The sequence below is a fragment of the Podarcis bocagei genome (assembly GCF_964188305.1).
Source record: "Podarcis bocagei genome assembly, chromosome: 2".
In the NCBI taxonomy this organism is placed as follows: Eukaryota; Metazoa; Chordata; class Lepidosauria; order Squamata; family Lacertidae; genus Podarcis; species Podarcis bocagei.
Window position 1 is genome coordinate 10680701 of NC_138126.1, and position 20488 is coordinate 10701188.

Genomic DNA, 20488 nt, shown 5'->3' on the forward strand with positions numbered 1-20488 from the left:
ACAGATGGATCACACCCCTCATACTCTCAGTCTTCACTCAGTCTGTCTCTGACACAGGTGATCTTCTGTGCATCAACTTTTCCCTCAGGAACAAGGCAGAATAAATCACTATGATGTTGATAATTATAAGGGGAAGGAAGTTCATCTCTGCAACAACCTGAAGTCTCTGTGTGGCCTGAGGGGCAGGAGCAGAGTTGGAGATAAACATGTTTGGGAGGAATAAAAGTCGGTGCAAAGTTGGTTAGTTTGACATGGGTCACATGGCTTACCTGGGTCCCCACAATATTTTATTTAAGTTGGTACCCCTGACATCAAGGGTGTTTGCTTGTGGGACTGGAGACCCTGCTCTCCAGGGAGGTCCGGCTGGTACCTTCATTGTACACCTTCAGGTGCCAAGCGAAACGTTCCTTTTAAACCAGGCCTTGGCTGATTGACATCCAATGCCCTTTGAAATGTCTTCTGGGTGGAGGGATTCTTGGTTAGTTTATGTTCTTTTTTATTATGTATTTTGTCTTTTTTTATATTGTCTTTTTATGTTGCGAACCACCCTGACATCTATGGCCAAAGGGCACTATATAAATTTTATTATTATTTATAATAATAATGACCGCTCCCCGCTTAAAACGGGGGGCGCCCTTTGCGTGGGCGCGTGCAGCCCCTAGATCTAGAGTGGCCCCAACAGCATAGGCTTGGCTTTGCCTTCCCTCAGGTGGGATACCTGGAGGTCTCCGCCTACCTCAGTCAGTTGTCCAATCCCACCTGGGGGAAGCGTTACCAAGGAGACCAGGCCAGGTAGGGGAAGGATTACCTGCCCACACAATAGAGGGAGCATCTTACCTAGGAATCCTCACTTGGCTCCAGAGCTTCTGGATCTGTATCAGGCCTTGGGCGGAATCCTTTTGTCCATCTTCCTCTTGCGGCGGCGATACCAGGGTTCCCCGTTAAAGGGGTTTTCTGAAGGGAGGCTTTGGCCGTACACCGAAAGGTCGTCATTGCTCTCTCCTGCGGCGGCGGCGTTACGGGGGCGGCCATCTCTGCTTGAACATATGTTCTCCAGAGCCGGCCCATCCCCCCCACACACACTGGATAACCCTGATGCTCCCTAGGTCCCCGGCTGGGGACCAGGGAGGGAGAACGCCCAATGCCTGAGCCAAGGTCTACCCACATTTGAAATTTAATAAAGTTGTGGCCAATTTAATCCCATAGCACGTTGTCTTGAGTCGTTATTCCACATGACGGGGGGACCGTGCAGGATCTGGGGACTCCGCCTGTCCACGCAATAATTAATCAAACTGAGGTGTCTGGCTTACCTCATTTCTGACTACCTAATATCAAGTTTCTGTCATGTCCTTCCATGTACTGAGTTTTCTCCTAGTCTTGTACTTTTGATCCTCATCAAAACTCATATGCCAAAAATATTTCTCTTCCGCAAACTGTGTGTAACACCACTGCAGATTTCCATATGAACTTTCATCTATGTCCTTCATGTAGCTAGTTTAATGTCCCTTTTCTACTTATTTAGCTAAGTTCATCTTGCACTTTAGCATTTCAGTTGACAATGTCTTAAGATGCTTAGGAAATTCAGCTATGAATAATGTGCAGTGTAACTCAAGATAGAAGAGCCTGGTACAGGAATGATTTCCAGCAACAAGGGGCAAATCCACAATTGCTATTAGTGAAGAATCGGGAATCAGAAACTTTAAGAGGTCTACTGTCAATCATTGTCAATCTCCTCCGCATCACAAGTGAGCTAAGGGAACTTTGACAATGATCCTTTTGGACCTTTTTCTCACCATACACATGATTAGCTGGAATTGCAGTGAGAGGAAACTGCTTGCCTATGCAGGGGGGGGAGGGGTTATTGGGGCATTATTTTTTGATTACGTATTTAGTGGTGTCGTAGTTATACTTTGATTTTGTTCTGTGAACTACCCTGAGGCCTCCCGGCATAGGTATATAAATTCAATTAATAATTATTGTAGCACCCTGCTTGTGGTTAACGCTTAGCTGGAATGAAATATTCAACGCAGCAATAGAGAAATTAAAATAATAATTTATTTGTCAGACAAATAAATGAGAGACACAGTGGTATATGGTTACCAAAGCTCTGCTCACTCCAGCCCTGATGGGCAGCACTTATATTTCCTCAGCCCAGCCCCCTTGCTCCTCCTTTGGCTGCCTCTGTCCAATCAGCCTGGTTGAAATTCCTATTTGCTGTTTGCTAGAACCAATCATAAAAGATACACCCATTTCCTATTACCTTTTATGGGAGACAAAGAGCTATATTTCCTCTCTCACTCCCCAGGCTTCAGGAAGCTCTGCGCAACCCTCGGGAGACCGGCTCCAAGGGTTGCGCAGAGCTGCCTGCAGTCCCGGGATCATTGAGCTCTGCACGGCCACCGGGAGCCGGGCGCGAAGTCCTGCCCGACTCCCGATGGCCGCGCAGAGCTGCCTGCAGTCCCGAAATCAGCGCAGCTCTGCGCGGCCACCGGAAGTGGGGCGCGAAGTCCAGCTCCAGATGGCCGCGCAGAGCTGCCTGCAGTCCCGGGATCAGAGCAGCTCTGCGCGGCCACCAGGAGCCGGGCACGAACTCCCGCCCCACTCCCGATGGCCGCGCAGAGCTGCCTGCAGTCCCGGAATCAGCACAGCTCTGCGCGGCCACCAGGAGCGGGGCGCGAAGTCCAGCTCCAGATGGCCGTGCAGAGCTGCCTGCAGTCCCGGGATCAGAGCAGCTCTGCGCGGCCACCAGGAGCCGGGCGCGAACTCCCGCCCCACTCCCGATGGCCGCGCAGAGCTGCCTGCAGTCCCCGGCTCAGCGCAGCTCTCCGCGGCCACCAGTCGCCGGTCGCGAAGTCCCGCCCCGCTCCCGATGGCCGCGCAGAGCTGCCTGCAGTCCCGGGATCGACCTCTCTCACTCTCCAGGCTTCAGGAAGCTCTGCGCAACCCTCGGGAGACCGGCTCCAAGGGTTGCGCAGAGCTGCCTGCAGTCCCGGGATCAGCGCAGCTCTGCACGGCCACCGGGAGCTGGGCGCGAAGTCCCGCCCCGCTCCTGATGGCCGCGCAGAGCTGCCTGCGGTCCCGGGATCGACCCCTCTCGCTCTCCAAGCTTCGGGAAGCTCTGCGCAACCCTCGGGAAACCGGCTCCAAGGGTTGCGCAGAGCTGCCTGCAGTCCCGGGATCAGCGCAGCTCTGCACGGCCACCGGGAGCGGGGCGCGAAGTCCCGCCCCGCTCCTGATGGCCGCGTAGAGCTGCCTGCAGTCCCGGGATCAGCGCAGCTCTGCGCGGCCATCGGGAGTGGGGCGCAAAGTCCCGCCCAGCTCTGGATGGCCGCGCAGAGCTGCCTGCAGTCCCGGGCTCAGTGCAGCTCTGCGCGGCCACCGGGAGCCGGGCGCGAAGTCCCGCCCCACTCCCGATGGCCGCGCAGAGCTGCCTGCAGTCCCGAGATCAGCGCAGCTCTGCGCGGCCATCGGGAGCAGGGCGCGAAGTCCCACCCAGCTCTGGATGGCCGCGTAGAGCTGCCTGCAGTCCCGGGATCAGCGCAGCTCTGCGCAGCCATTGGGAGTGGGGCGCGAAGTCCCGCCCAGCTCCGGATGGCCGCGCAGAGCTGCCTGCAGTCCCCGGTTCAGCGCAGCTCTGCGCGGCCACCGGTCTCCGGTCGCGAAGTCCCGCCCCGCTCCCGATGGCCGCGCAGAGCTGCCTGCAGTCCCGGGATCAGCGCAGCTCTGCGCGGCCACCGGGAGCGGGGCGCGAAGTCCTGCCCCACTCCCGATGGCTGCACAGAGCTGCCTGCAGTCCCGGGATCAGCGAAGCTCTGCGCGGCCATTGGGAGCCGGGCACGAAGTCCCGCCCAGCTATGGACGGCCGCGCAGAGCTACCTGCAGTCCCGGGCTCAGCGCAGCTCTGCGTGGCCACCGGGAGCCGGGCGCGAAGTCCCACCCCACTCCCGATGGCTGCGCAGAGCTGCCTGCAGTCCCGGGATCAGCGCAGCTCTGCGCAGCCATTGGGAGTGGGGCGCGAAGTCCCGCCCAGCTCCGGATGGCCGCGCAGAGCTGCCTGCAGTCCCCGGTTCAGCGCAGCTCTGCGCGGCCACCGGTCTCCGGTCGCGAAGTCCCGCCCCGCTCCCGATGGCCGCGCAGAGCTGCCTGCAGTCCCGGGATCAGCGCAGCTCTGCGCGGCCACCGGGAGCGGGGCGCGAAGTCCTGCCCCACTCCCGATGGCTGCACAGAGCTGCCTGCAGTCCCGGGATCAGCGAAGCTCTGCGCGGCCATTGGGAGCCGGGCACGAAGTCCCGCCCAGCTATGGACGGCCGCGCAGAGCTACCTGCAGTCCCCGGCTCAGCGCAGCTCTGCGCGGCCACCGGGAGCGGGGCGCGAAGTCCCGCCCCGCTCCCGGTGGCCACGCAGAGGTGCCTGCAGTCCCGGGATCAGCGCAGCTCTGCGCGGCCATCGGGAGCGGGGCGCGAAGTCCCGCCCAGCTATGGACGGCCGCGCAGAGCTACCTGCAGTCCCCGGCGTCCTACAGGCCGGAGCGTCCTATGGGACGTAAAATACGGTATGTCCTCAAGCTTATAATTTTAAAAGACATGGATGATAATGATAATAATAATAATAATAATAATAATAATAATAATAACAACAACAACAACAACAACAATAATATTTTTATTTATATCCCACCCTCCCCAGCCGAAGCCGGGCTCAGAGGGGCTAACAACAATAAAAGTAGCACAGCATTCTAAGATCAATACATTTTAAAATCCATTCAAATCAAATTAATGGCACCTCCAAGATGTTTTTATTTGAAGACCAAAAGGAGCAAAAGGAAAAGAGATTAGAAACTCCCCTCGGACTCAGCCTCCACAAATAGTGATCAGGATGATAGGAGCCGGAGTTCAGCAGCGCCACTGTCTCTCTATCCCTGAAATAAGAACTATTTCCCTGTGAAAGGGAACCACTGAAGCGGTGGTGGAGAAGCATGATATCCATGATGTATTTAATTATTTACACTTTAAGCTTGGTTACTGGGGGCTGGGAAAAGTTATATGGAAGTTGCTCAGCAAAGCTTCTTGGAGATATGATTCCGCTAATGAGGAAGTCTCCAGGCCGCGAGTAACTCTGCGCTCCATTTTCTTCCCTCGTCAACTTTAAGGAGCACTTTGCTTGCAGCTTCCCACAGACTTGTCATGTGACAAAGACACATGAGAGCAGAGGCAGCAAAGCAGGCTGGGAAGTGCTGGGACTGCACAGTCATTTGGGCCTACTAAAGTTATTCAGGCCTAACTGCTAACTGTCAGGTCACTCTGACATGTGACAAAGTAGCCAGTTTCTCTTTTGTGCTCTCTGTAAGAAATCAGAGTCTGTCTGCTTCGGTTGTGAGCAGAGTCAGTATGTAACCTGAGTCAAACTGTTTGGAACCATGTAGTTTATGAAGAGGTTTATTTTAACTTAGTAAAGCTTTTATTCTTTAAAACTCCACATTATTAATTTACACTGCGCGTCAAGACTTGATGGGACATTAGAAGCAGAGGCAGGAGCAGAAGCCGCAGCAGGGAGGTCATTCTGGCTTGGCCTCCTACACCTCCATTTTGACTTCTCCTTTCTCCCCCACAGCCAGGTAATCAGAAGAAGTCAACACCCTCCAGCACAGTGTGATATGTATAACCTCAGGCTTCCTTGGCTTCTTATGTTTGGGCAATTGCCAGAGCTCTCTCTTGAGCTTAGGGAAGAATAAACCACTATCATTTTTATAATTATAAGGGGAAGAAAGTTCCCAGGATCTCTACATGGTTCAAGGGGCAGGGACAGAGCTGGGGGGAAATATGTTTATACCAAATCACAGATGTGGCCTCAAACTGCAACATGAGTCACTTGCATTTTGGGGATGAGTTTGGCTTGACCTTTGCTAAGAACAGCCCTGCTGGGTTAGTCCAAACTCCCATCCAGTCCTGCAACACAGTGGCCAATCAGACATTGCTGAGAAGCTCACAAGCCTGGCATGAAAGCAATGGGCCTTGCCAGGCACTGGTCACCAGCAACTGGCATTGGGGGGAAGTAACTATTCACTGTATGATTCAATATTTTGTTTGCTCACAATCTCCCAACCGTCCGATTCATTGGATGTCTATGAGTGCTGGTGCTAAATAAGAGAGGGAAACAAAAAGGATGGATCCTGCCCTTCTTCAGCAGCTCAGGGCAAATAAGTGAGGCGTTTGGTCCATGGGGGTGAGTGGGGACTACCCCACCAATCTCAACCTGCCTTCATGCCACCACCACATTCCAGCCTTTTACTTACAAGTGGTGGTTCTTCTCCATCATTGTCTCTGGCTCCAGCTATCCTGGTGCCCCTCTCACTCCCACCAAACAGACAGCTGTCACATTCATTGGCTGATGCCGACCTTGAAAACCCTAAATGACATTGGCCCTGTATATCTAAAGAAGCATCTCCACACCCATCGTCCAGACCAAATACTTAGGTCCAGCTCCAAGGGCCTTCTGGTGGTTCCCTCAAGCATCAATACACTCAAGTGAGATTCCGTTTTTCAGTTGCTGTTTTTAATACTAGAAGCAGAATTTCAAGTTACACTAAGTTATTATTTAGGCTTAGGTTATGAACTCAGGAAGAAAGGAAGGTGGGTCATGTCAAAGTACAAACTGGATATGGTAGAGAACGATAATTATGTATGAAGAGGGAGACTGCACTCCAGGAGACTCTACAGGTAGGGTTATCCCTAAAAGTTGTATGTCCAGACACTCTCCAGGCATGTGATTCAATGATTCCCTTTCATCATTCAAGATGAATGAAAAATGAAGAGCAAACTTTATCTAAGGAGATACATTCCTTCCCAAGGCAACTCTGTGTATTTCATTACTACTGTGGTGGAAAACAGTTATAAATGTGCTAAGAATCAGACAACAACTTTAGTTTTTGTGGCCAGGTGTTCCTTTGTGTTCAGATCAGGCCTCAGCACAAGAATGTAGCATTTGGGAATGAAGATGCAGCCCAGAAGCCCAGCACTGGAAGCCAGGATAGAGAAGATCTGCACAGCTACCATGTATTTCCCCTTTGTGCTCAGGTAGGTGGGCACAAAGGAGACCCAAACGCTGCAGAAGACCAGCATGCTGAAGGTGATCAGCTTGGCTTCATTGAAGGCCCCAGGCAGCTTCCTGGCCACGAAAGCCACCGTGAAGCAGATGGCAGCCAGGAAGCCCATGTAACCCAAGGCAGCATAAAACATGGCAACAGACCCTTCATTGCATTGCAGGGTGATTTCTCCAGCCTGGGAATGCTTGTCAGAGTCTGGGAATGGGGGAGAGATGCCCAGCCAAATGATGCAAATGACCATTTGGACACTGGAGCAGGAAAGGACAATGGAGTTGGCCAGACCTTTCCCTAACCATCTCCTCCCCCTGTTCCCTGGCTTTGTGGCCAGGAAGGCCAGAACCACCATGATGGTTTTGGACAGCAAAGAAGATACAGCAACTGAGAAGATGGTGCTAAAGGCCGTTTGTCGAAGGAGGCAGGTGACTTTCCTGGGACGGCCAATGAAGAGGAAGGAGGACAAGAAGGACAGCAGGAGGGAGACAAGGAGGATGTAGGAGAGGTCCCTGTTGTTGGCTTTGACTATGGGAGTTTCCTTGTATTTAATGAAGATCCCTACAACAAAGCCTGTGATTAAGGACAGGAAGAGAGCCAAAGACGTCAGGAGAATCCCCAAATATTCTTTATATGATAGGAAGGTGATAATCCTCGGAATGCAGTGATCTCGGTCCGTGTTTGGATATTGTTCTTCTGGACATTTGGTGCAAAGCTCTGTATCTGAGGAGGAGAAAAGGAATGGCTTTGGCTTTGCTTACAGACATATTCTATTACATGTCGAGAAATGCACTCATATGGGAGATATCAGAAAATGAGAATGTATTGTAAGAAAGGCAAGCTATTTGGTGCATTTCCTTATGGGATAGTTTTCGGGCAGTAACACTACTTCATTTCCATATTTCATTTCGCTTTTAATTTGTATACTGCCTTTCTATATTGCTATGCAGAAGGAGGGTTACAAGCTGAAGAAACAACAAAATAGACAGCAAAGATCACAGGCGTAATACACACACAAAAGTCATAATAAAAGCATAACTTTAAAATAAACAACATATCATATAAAGCAAAATTCAATAATATTCAATAATAATACTAAGGAATAGTAAACAGTAAAATTTAATATCAGCAAATAATAAATAGCTAACACTTATCATGTACAATAAAGAATTAATAATGTATAATCAATAAAAAACAGCAAGTCAAAATGAATAAAATACCACAAAACATGCAAACCATGTAAAAGGATCAAACTGAGAAACAAGGACACACAACTTATGATTTATTTATTTTTAATATCCTTGAACTCTTTGCTTCCAAGCTGCTACAGCTGTTCTCTAACTCCTTGCCTGGGATATCCAATAACGTCCTGCTTAAATCCCATAATTTGTAATTGTTCTACAATGCAATGGAATGTTCACCTAATTATTTTGATTATTGTGCATCATGCTTTCTCTCTTTTAAATGAATTGCAATTTTCACTAATTCTCGTTTATTTTGAAGACATTTTTAATTCACCTTTGTGTGGGTGGTTCTGGTTCTCTGATCCTAGAAGGCATGGTATAAAGTAACCAAAGCTGTGCCTTATTGGCAGGGCAGGCTGAACTCAATTTGCATCCCAGAGATTGCTTCCTGCAAGTAATTTCTTTCAAATTACTTCCTGGGAGGGGGTTAAAAATGAAGAAATCAATAAAGGATCTGGATCCAAATATGTCTTTAGAATCTTCACAGAAAGTTTCTGGCCAATATGTTGCCCTATTCATATTCTCCCAACCAATTCCATCTCCTGTGGCGTCACCCACCTTCCTGTGTAGATATGGTCCCTTCCCCACACGGAACACAAGCGTAGCAGCAAACCGGCTTGTCTTCTTGAACCACCTTGGCATATCCTGGGCGACACCTTTTGGTACACCTGGCGTGAGGAACAGTCTAGCCATAAAGAACAGATGGCACATTAAAGGGGAAGTGTCAGCAATACTTGTGCATATGGAACTCACTCAGAAAGTCTAGAAAGAACCCATCAGGGTCCCACAAGCAAGCACCCTTGATGTCAGGGGTGCCAACTTGAATAAAATATTGTGGGTGCCCAGGTAAGCCACACAACACATAATCAATGCCCATCAACTTTCCTAGGAGTTGGCTCCTATGGTTGATGTAGAACAGAAACCTCCCTCCTGTGTTTGCTTTTTTAACAATAACAATAACATTAATAGTTTATTTATACCCCACCCATCTGGCTGGGTTTCCCCAGCCACTCTGGGCGGCTTCCAACAAAAGATTATGAATACATTAAAATATCAATCATTAAGAACTTCCCTAAACTTGGCTGCCTTCAGATGTCTTATAAAAGTTAGGAAGTTGTTTATTTCCTTGACATCTGATGGGAGGGTGTTCCACAGGGTAGGCCCCACTACTGAGAAGGCCCTCTGCCTTGTTCCCTGTAACCTCACTTCTTGCAGGGAGGGAAGCACCAGATGGCCCTCGGAGCTGTACATCAGTATCCAGGCTGAACAATGGGGTTGGAGACGCTCCTTCAATTATATTGGGCTGAGGCGGTTTAGGTCTTTACAGGTCAGCACCAACACTTTGAATTGTGGCATTCAATTGAGTGCAGGAAGCTCCCGCAGCCAATTGGAAGCCGTTCCTTGGTTTTCGAACAGTTTGGGGAGTTGAGTGGACTTCCGGAATGGATTAAGTTCAAGAACCAAAATGCCACTGTACTCGAATTCGGCCCTTGGAACGGCTCCTGCACAACCACCCTGAGCTTCCGGAGCTGGCATGCCAAGCAGGCCTTACTCCCAAGCTCTCTCTTTTGCTCACTGGGCTCCAGGATGCTCTTGCGTGGGCTCTGCGATGTTCTCATGAGATCTCACAGGGCTGGGCTGGATTTACCATTAAGCAAAATAAGTACGTGCTCAGGGCATCCAGGGAAGGCGGGGACCACAGGAATTTTTCTGTTGCTAGATTTACCATGGACCATATTGTGCAGCTCAATCAGGTTCCACAAAAAAGGCTCCCACAATAAATGAAAAAATTACATACATACATACATACATACATACATACATACATACATACAAACATACATACATACATACATGTGTGTGTATCTGCACATGAAGAGTGTTATGCACATTTAATAATTTGCTTAATTAATTATAACGAAAGCATCAGCCAAACTTCCAAAAGATTATACTTGAATTCCTCTTGGAAATATTCAACAGAATAGTAGATCTTCATGTGTATCATGTGGAATCAAGGGGCTCTTACCTGGTTGAACCACTTGGGCCACACAATAGCTTCTGGGTTAATGGTGAGCTTGAAGTCAGTGGATGCCTCTCTCTCTATACTCCCAATTTTCACTCTAACACAAGACTCATTGGGAAGCACCACCCAATTCTCAATATCAAACATGATTGGCAGCTCCCCATTCTCACCCAAATACAGTCCGCCCATGGAAGTGTTCAACAACCGGGTTTCTCTTAAGAAAGTGTGAAGCTGGAATGACAGGGAAAACACCAGAATTTCAAAGCATTTCAAAGCATTTTGGACATTTCATCCCTTCTCCCTTTGAGCTCAAAAGTCCTGGCATACCTGGCCCCGTTGGAATTTATGGAGGACTAAACACCCAAACTTAGAAAGCATTTTAGATGCCTCATCCCTGCTTCCTTGGAACTCAAAACTCCTGTTGTGCCACAACGTCTCCTATTGGCAAGACTAAACAGACACCCTCCAGGTGGAGGGACGTCTGCTTTTACCTTGTTTTGGCTTCTTATGGTTTTATTATATGGTGTCAGAGGCTGCCTCAGGTCTCAGCTCACAAAAGACCAACGCCAAGCTCTTCTTATATACAAGGATGTTTATTGCAGTTCATTATTGATTCCACAACCGAGGCGCGCAGCCCCGCGTCTCTAACGTCAGACATTTGAAGTCCCCTCTGACTCGCTCCCGCCCCTACACCAACTTAAGAGGCTTGTGCTAGACCACCTCTTCCTGTCTTTCCTTTTCCGCAGGGTCTTTCTGCCCCCCTGGGTTCCTTCCCTCCTGCTCCCTCCTGAAGCGGATTCCTCAGATGCCTGTCCCCCCCTCCTTCGTGCTTTGGGGCCAGGCTCCTCCTCCGGGCTCTCTCCATTTCCGCGCGCCTCCACATTTGAACTTGGCGCGCGCTCGCTACCCCTGACCTTCCTTTTGACACCTACACTACTCCCTGTACTACTCTCCACCTCTTCCGGCAGGACGTTCTCCCCCAAACTCCTTCCCCTGTCTCTTTCCTGCTCCGCTCCGTGTGTCACACTGGGAACCTCCCTCTCTTCCCTTCGTTCCTGCTGGGAAGCCGCCCCCGATCTCCCACTCCCGCTCGGGGTTTCCCTGCTGCTTCCCTGCTCCTGGCAGGTCCCCCCTGTGACCCCCCTTGTCCTGACTAGGGGCGCCCCCTCCTGAGAATCCTCCGATTCACTTGAGAGACTCATGGAAGATCTCGAGTCATTGTCATCCTCTTCCTCACTGTCCTGGGATTCTTCCTCGTCGCTCTCCGTCTCCTCCCTCACCTGTGCCTCTGTCTCTGAACCCCTGACATATGGTCTGATGTTTTTTATTGCAGTAGACCACCTTGATATTTTACGAAATACACTACATATCCAGGAGCTGGATTATTGTACAGTTGGTAGAAAGAACTTAGATTTCTAGAAAATGAAAGGAAATACCTGCCATGGCTGGAGCCTTTGACATGCCAACTGGTCTCCTCCACCCGCCATCAACATCTGCTTTGATGTGGATGAACAGGCAACATTTAAAGCATGTGCCATGATTTGGAGACTGAAGTATGTTCTGTGGCTGTCTTGAGACAGAACAGTCTGCAGCTCCTCTTCAGACGGCACCTCCGGATTCTCCACATCTCTGCATCTTATCCAACCTCTCACAGCGAGGACGTGCTTTGAGTATGAACAACTAAATGCTTTTTGCCAAAACAGATTATAAAGATGGGACTCTGATTTACAGCAGTCACGTTTGCTCCTTATTTTGGTCTTCATTACAAAGGAGAATGAACCATGGATATACTTCAAGTACTTGGGACCGTAAAGCAAATTGATGTCAATGTCTTGAAAAGCTGTTGTGAGCCATACTTTTGACCCAAGTTCTTGTTTCCAAAGTACTTCTTCTAGTGTCATGAGGGTACGCAGTGCTAAATGACTGTTTAAATAGTAAAGGCATACATTGGTCTGTCTCCGTAGGGCAATTAATTCACTTAGTGTGAACCTCCCAGGTTCATTCCTGTCTGGTATTGTTACTGAAAAGGCAACACAAATTCCATTGCTGGCCATCAGAGATGTCAAGGCACTCAAGAACCTTTCTCCATTCTCATTCTCTGGAGTAAAGAGGCCGATCCACGTCCATCCAAAATGCTGGAGGAACTTTACAATCCCTGTGTACTGAACTTCTTCATTGGGGACTGTATGGTAGACAAAAGGGACTTTGGTGTTCTCATCAACAACCCCAGATACAAAGCCATAACTGATCTGGAGTGGGGAAGAAAAAGTATAGTGTTTCATTTGCAGAGCAAAGTACAGGATTAGCCTGAAATATTTAATACCTAACAAATATTTTGCTAGTTTAATTTATTTTGCTGCCCGGGGCTGATAGTTTTACTTCGAAACTTTGGGCAGTTACAACCGTAGCAAAGTCTCCGTGTTGAAAAACCATAGAATCGTAGAGTTGGAAGTGACCCTGAGGTTCATCTTGTCCTACAACCTTGACGTTGGCAGCACCACACTCCAACCAACTGAGCTATCTAGCTTAACATAGCTCAGGATTTTCTCCCTCTTTGATGCCTCTTTTTGACTCTACTGACAATAATGAGAATTCATTTTGCTGCTGAACCTCTTTTGTGTCCCTCCATGCCCCACCCTTCATACCTGTGGGATTTTGTACATGCCTGACGTGGTTGAAATCACTTTGGAGATGATGGAATTGGCTCCTTCAAGAACAGCCAAGATATTATTCCATTTTGCACAGCGATAGTTTGGAATATTGATTTCCCCACCTGCAAGCAGGTCTAGCATGGCATCAGAAGTTATCCTTGCATTGTAATAGTTCTCATAGAGGCTGTAGCCCAATGTGATGTTGGGTAAGAGCCTGGGATCCCGGTTGATCTCTTGGATGGTGAACAAGAAGGACAAGATGTGCCAGTAGAACCTAAATGACAATCTGTAAGAAATCAATGAAATAAAAAGTGTCAAACCATTCACCACTTATTGAAAATAAATAGTATTTGATTCCCTAAACCATGGTCTGCATTAGGGCTGCCATACACACATAGCAGGAAGACTATGTGTGTGAGTGGAAATCACTGGAATTTCCTTTAAAAAGAGACATATCCTTCTTACAAGATGAAAATCCATTTGCCACCTAAGAATTAAAATATAGGGATTTCTCAAGAGGAGAAGCAAACATCTTCAAAGAACGAAAATGAAGAAGACATTCTTCGTTCCGAATGTGTGAGAAATATGGGGACATGGCTGCTAAGGCTCGTATTGGCTGCTTCAAAGGAGTTGCATAAAGAGCCAACTGCAATGGAGAGCTAAGTCTGTTTAGAAGCTCTATTTGATTGGTATGGCTTGTTTTCAATAGGCATGATTAGGATTGGGCTGTTATTTAAGAAAGGTCAGTTTCAACCAGTCTTTCAGCAAAACAAACAATCAGAAGGGTGTATTTGCTTCAGTCTACTTAAACTAACATTTCATCCAGGAGGATAGTTTCCTTGTCATTCATATTTCCCCCTATGGGAACTGTTCAATATCATTGCAATGGCAGTCGCAGACCCTAATTCTGCTGCTATCTTCTTGGAGGTTATTTCAGACAGGGGAAGGGATGGAATCAAATGCCCTCCCAAATATCAGCATAAAAGACCTGTTTTGTCTGTTTAAATGTTTTGTTTTGGCTTTCAACAGTAACACTATAAACTTAACATGAACAGCAAACACAACACATAGGTTATTGGAAGTAACCTTAAGGTACATACATAATAGGCTCACTGGTTAATTAGTCCTCCCCATAGAGATACATGTGTTATAAGGGGTTGCAATAACTGTGCTGGCTTCTTAATGTGATCTGTAAAGAACAAGCACATGCTTAAAAATTTGGCTTTCTTTACCGGTCCATTAAAAACTCTGCTGCATTGGGTCAAGTCTTCAGAAAGTGCTATTTCCCATACACCTGCATACCAGGAACACAAAGTAGGATTTTTTTTCCAGTGTCCCACTAATCTCATGAATACAGGTGTGATCATTCAGTGAATCATTTTGATGCCTGATCAGGTTCATGTATACACTTGTGTTCTTCAGCAAGCAACACAGCAGCACAGAAGGTAAAAACAGAGCTCGTCTGGGAACATGCAACCCACTAGCTGCTGGGAAATTCAGGTTCCCTTCAGCCCCTGCCAGCATGGCCAGTGATCAGGGGGGATGGGAGCTGCAGTCCCGCAACATCTGGAAGAACACAGAGTCCTCATCCCTAAAATGGAGACTATTTCCCTAGTAAACAGGAGCCATTGGGGTGCAGTAGAAAAACGTGACATCCTTCTGCATATAATTACTTACTCTTCCTTAAACCTGGTTAATGGGGGCTGTGAAAAGTTGTATGGAAGTTGTAGAATAAACATATTTGGAGTTATTATCCCGCCAATGAGGAAGTCGCCAGTCTGGAAATAATTCTGTGCTTTGTTTCCTTCCCGGATCGGATTCAAGGGGCATTTTGCCTTCAGGTTTCCACAGGATTCAAGGAAAATGAGCAGCATCAGCATCTGGGATCTCATTCTGACTGATTGCTACACCTCTCTTGCGAGTGTTCCTCTCTCCCCCATAGCTAGCTACATGAGAACAAGCCAAAAAACTCTTATTTATCCAATATGGGTAGTGCTCAGCTATACCTTCAGAGCCATTAAACCTCACACAGATCTATCCCACCCCTCTTACTCTCAATCGTGATTCAGTCTGTGTCTGACACAGGTGATCTTCTATGCATCAACCTTTCCCTCAGAAACAAGGCAGAATAAATCACTATGATGTTGATAATTATAAGGGGAAGGAAGTTCATCTTTGCAACAACCTGAAGTCTCTGTGTGGCTTGAGGAGCAGGAGCAGAGTTGGAGATAAACATGTTTTGGAGGAAACAAATTGCTGCTCCAAAGTTTGACATGGGTCACGTGGTGAGTGAGAGTTTGGCCTGAACTTTGCTGCTGACAAGAGCATTAGAAGAGTCCTGCTGCTGGTTCAGTTCAAAGCTTAATCCAATGCAGTATCTTGTTGCACCCAGTGGCCAATCAGACATTTCTGGGATCCACCCAAGCTGATGGCAATAGAGTTGATCCCAGCAACTGACATTCAGAGATATGCAGCCTCTGATCCTGAAAGTCATGTGATTGCCTTTTAAAAGTGTCTCACTTAGCAGCTGAAACAAAATAAAACAAATCCTTCCAGTAGCACCTTACAGACCAAGTTTGTTATTGGTATGAGCTTCTGTGTGCATGCATAGGTAAAGGTAAAGGGACCCCTGACCATTAGGTCTAGTCGTGGCTGACTCTGGGGTTGTGGCGCTCATCTAGCTTTATTGGCCGAGGGAGCCGGCGTACAGCTTCCGGGTCATGTGGCCAGCATGACTAAACCACTTCTGGCAAACCAGAGCAGTGCACGGAAACACCGTTTACCTTCCTGTCTGAGCGGTACCTATTTATCTACTTGAATTTTGACGTGCTTTCGAACTGCTAGGTTGGCAGGAGCAGGGACCGAGCAGCAGGAGCTCGCTACGTCGTGGGGATTCGAACTGCCAAGCTTCTGATTGGGAAGTCCTAGACTCTGTGGTTTAACCCACAGCGCCACCCGTGTCCCGTGCATGCACACTTCTTCACTCTTTCCTGTGTCAGTCACTTTCTCCATTGCGCTACAGTATGAAAAAAATTGCTTCCTATTTTCTATCTAGATTCTCCAAGTGGATTCTTCCGTGGATGCCTCTTTGAGTAATAATTTTTCAGGAAAAACCTATCCTTTTTCGCTTTCTCCATGGTTTTATTTTTTTTTATATAAAAATTTTATTGGATTTTCACAATTTATATAAACACAGACAATACACAATACAAACATACAAACACAAAAAGCAAACATGTATAATTTCAAATCTTTTTTTCTTAAAACTTATTTCGCTGACCTCCTCATACCTCCCCTTTCTGCATTCCAATTCCAAAATTTATTTCAGCAAATCCTCCCCTTAATTTTATCTAATTGTTTCCTTTTCTTTTCTTCTACTTAATCTTTACAGCTGTAATCCACTTACTTTTTATAACCGTAACATTTTAGCACTCAATAATTTTACAATGTTTCTTAGGATAAATTTTAAATTTCTTCCAATCTTCTTCCGCCGTCTCTTTCCCCTGATCTCGGATTCTGCCAGTCATCTCAGCCAAAGCCATATAGTCCATCACCCGTAAATTTTGTACCGCTGGTCCATAACTGTTCCCAGTCAGCAAACATAATGTTATAACCAATGTCTTGTGCCCACTTTATCATAGCTGATTTCACTGTTTCATCTTGTGTATTCCATTTCAGCAATAAATTGTACATTCTTGACAAATTCTTAGTATTGGGTTCTAACAGTTCTGTTTCTAATTTTGATTTCTCCACCTGGAAGCCAATTTTCCAGTCCCGCTTTCTCCATGGTTTTATGCATCTCTATTACATTCCACTTTTGCACTCTTCGTTCCTTAACCAGGGTCTACCAACCTTTTTAGACCCCTAAAAACAACTGGACATTTTATAGTTCAAAGCTGTAAGAGGAAGTGGGAAAGAGCATCATTCTTTCCAACCTCCTTCTTCAGTTCCATGTCATTTTCAAGGGATTAAAAGGTGATCGCCCTCACTATCTCATAACTGAGTGGACAACGGTGAGGGGCTTAGAGGATTCACAAAGATTCCAGGGGAATTCCTCTATTTTATTTAAGTTGGCACCCCTGACATCAAGGCTGTTTGCTTGTGGGACTGGAGATCCTGCTCTCCAGGGAGGTCTGGCTTCGACCTTCATTGTACAACTTTAGGTGCCAAGCAAAATGTTCCTTTTTAACCAGCCCTTTGGCTGATTGACATCCAATGCCCTTTTAAACGTCTTCTGGTGGAGGGATTATTGGTTTGTTTATGTTCTTTTTTATTATGTATTTTGTCTTTTTTACATTGTCTTTCTATGTTGTGAAGCACCCTGACATCTATGGCCAATGGGCGCTATAGAAATTTTATTATTATTATTATTATTATTATTATTATTATTATTATTATTATTTAATCAAACTGAGGTGTTTGGTTTAGCTCGTTTCTGACTACCTCATATCAAGTTTCAGTCATGTCCTTCCATGTACTAAGTTTTCTCCTAGTCTTGTACTTTTGATCCTCATCAAACATCATGTGCCGAAAATATTTCTCTTCCACAAACTATGTGTAACACCATTGCAGATTTCCATATGACCTTTTATCTATGTCCTTCCTGTAGCTAGTTTAATGTCCCTTTTCTTCTAATTTAGCTAAGTTCATTTTGTACTATAGCAATTCAGTTGACAATGTCTTAAACAGCTTAGGAAATTCAACTATGAGTAATATGCAGTCTAACTCAAGATCGAAGAGCCTGGTACAGGAATGATTTCAAGCAACAATGGGCAACTCCACAATTGCTATTAGTGAAGAATCGGGAATCAGAAGCTTTAAGAGGTCTACTGTCATTTATCTATCTCCTCCGCATCACAAGTGAGCTAAGGGAACTTTGACTTCGATGTTTTTGGAACTTTTTATCGTCATACACATGGTTAGCTGGAATTGCAGTGAAAGGAAACTGCTTGCCTATGCAGTGGGGGGGGGGTATTGGGGCATTGTTATATGAATATGTATTTTGTTGTTTCATAGTTACGGTATACTTTGATTTTCTTCTGTGAACCACTCTGAGACCTCCCGGTATAGGGTGGCATATAAATTCAATAAATAATGATAATAATAATATTTGTGGAGTTTACTGCAGCCCTCAGGAAAATGCTATCTGGGATCCAGATTGTTATTTAATCCCAACAACAACCTGTGTTTCCACTCAAGATTCAGAGGGGTGGGGACATTCAACTCTACAATTGTACAACTGTACAAAGGCCTCAGTTTATTTATAGCATCTTTATTTTGCTTTTTAGCCAATCTCCCACTGTAGCTTACAAATATCGATCCTAAAACAGCCTGTCCTCAAGCATATAATTTTAAAAGACATGGATGATGATAATAATAATAATAATAATAATAATAATAATAATAATAATAATAATTTTTATTTATATCCCACCCTTCCCAGCCAAAGCCAGGCTCAGAGAGGCTTACAACAATAAAAGTAGCACAGCATTCTAAAATCAATTCATTTAAAAATCAATTCAAATCAAATTAATGGCAACCATTGGGCGAGAATTCTGTGAGGATTACCAAATGAGGGGGTCAGACTGTGCCCTGGCCAAAGGCCTGGTGGAACAGCTCTGTCTTGCAGGCCCTGCAGAAAGATGTCAACTCCTGCAGGGCCCTAGTCTCTTGTGACAGAGTGTTCGACCAGATCGGGGCCACAGCCGAAAAATTCCTGGCTCTGGTTGAGGCCAGCCTAACCTCCCTGTGGCCCGGGACCTCCAAGATGTTTTTATTTGAAGACCGTAAGGAGCAAAAGGAAAAGAGATTGGAAACTCCTCTCAGCCTCCACAAACAGTGGTCAGGATGATAGGAGCCGGAGTCCAGCAGCACCTGAAGGGCCACTGTCTCCCTATGCCTGAAATTGAGGCATCAGATCAAGGCCTGCATTTTAAAATGAGCTTAAAAAATATATTTGTAAATGTTTGTATCTCTCATGCCAGGCAGAAACCAGCTGGCTAAGTACTTTGGCAGATGTTTATCTTCCTAAACAGGGCCCCTCTGATCTATAGCAGTGCCTCAGGGTTGTAAAAGGAAATTACAGGCTGGGAGCAAAAGGTCACACTGACCATACAAATTACAGAATACAATCAAGCTGCAAAAAACACTAATTAAGAGTTGGTAAATAGTGAAATTTATTGTTTAACAGATAATACCATGTGCCTCCCATCAGACTCGAGCCACATCTTCCTAAGGTTAAAGGGCAAGAGCTAATAGAAACAGCAGCTGGCTTGAAAGGGGGGTGTAAATTTAAGGGGTTGCTTTTGGAAACTGTTTTTTACTAAGTTCCTTTCCTTCTAAAAATCTATCTATGTTATGTATGAAAGATATTGGCTTAAATGTAATTATGCAAAGGATTTAGAAAGTAAGAAATGTTAGATTCTTATGTTAGATTCTTATTTCATTGATGGTGTGTGAGAAGGTGAACCCAAGATCTCTCTTTAAGATAAAAATTAAAACCATTAGCCATCTGTTCTGGAGTGAATAGGGCAATAGGGCAATAGGGCAAAGATGATCTGATAATTAAGGTGCCTGGTCGAGGCAAATGTAAGATATATGGCTACTTGTCTGCCATTTATGGATAGAAGGAAATATAGCTCTTTGTCTCCCATGAAAGGTAATAGGAAATGGGTGTATCTTTTATGATTGGTTCTAGCAAACAGCCAATAGGAATTTCAACCAGGCTGATTGGACAGAGGCAGCCAAAGGAGGAGCAAGGGGGCTGGGCTGAGGAAATATAAGTGCTGGCCATCAGGGCTGGAGTGGGCAGAGCTTTGGTATCCATATACCATTGTGTCTCTCATTTATTTGTCTGACAAATAAATTATTATTTTAATTTCTCTATTGCTGCATTGAATATTTCATTCCAGCTAAGCAGGGTGCTACAAAATAAGAACTATTTCCCTGTTAAAGGGAACCATTGAAACAGTGGTGGAGAAGCATGATATCCATGATGTATTTAATTATTTACACTTTAAGCTTGGTTAGTGGGGGCTGGGAAAAGTTATATGGAAGTTGCTCAGCAAAGCTTCTTGGAGATATGATTCCGCTAATGAGGAAGTCTCAAGGCCGCGAGTAAATCTGCACTTCATTTTCTTCCCTCGTCAAATTTAAGGAGCACTTTGCTTTCAGCTTCCCACAGACTTGTCATGTGACAAAGACACATGAGAGCAGAAGCAGCAAAGCAGGCTGGGAAGTGCTGGGACTGCACAGTCATTTGGGCCTGCTAAAGTTATTCAGGCCTAACTGCTAACTGTTGGGTAACTCTGACATGTGACAAAGTAGCCAGTTTCTCTTTTGTGCTCTCTGTAAGAAATCAGAGTCTGTCTGCTTCGATTGTGAGCAGTGTCAGTATGTAATCGCAGTCAAACTGTTTGGAACCATGTTGTTTATGAAGAAGTTTATTTTAACTTAGTAAAGCTTTTACTCTTTAAAA

The 20488-nt window shown here is 46.2% G+C and overlaps 1 protein-coding gene across 1 annotated transcript; it reads right to left on the reverse strand.

The window, feature by feature from the left end:
- Nucleotides 1–5607: 5607 nt before the first annotated feature.
- Nucleotides 5608–14903, reverse strand: LOC308581215 (vomeronasal type-2 receptor 26-like; the record flags this gene model as incomplete). The annotated part of the gene is made up of 6 exons (XM_081183748.1): nucleotides 5608–7816; nucleotides 8896–9022; nucleotides 10364–10591; nucleotides 11797–12609; nucleotides 13006–13297; nucleotides 14689–14903. 6 exons carry the CDS (start codon nucleotides 14901–14903, stop codon nucleotides 6906–6908), a joined length of 2586 nt encoding a protein of 861 aa, XP_081039874.1. The 3' UTR covers nucleotides 5608–6905.
- Between the last annotated feature and the right edge of the window lie 5585 nt (nucleotides 14904–20488).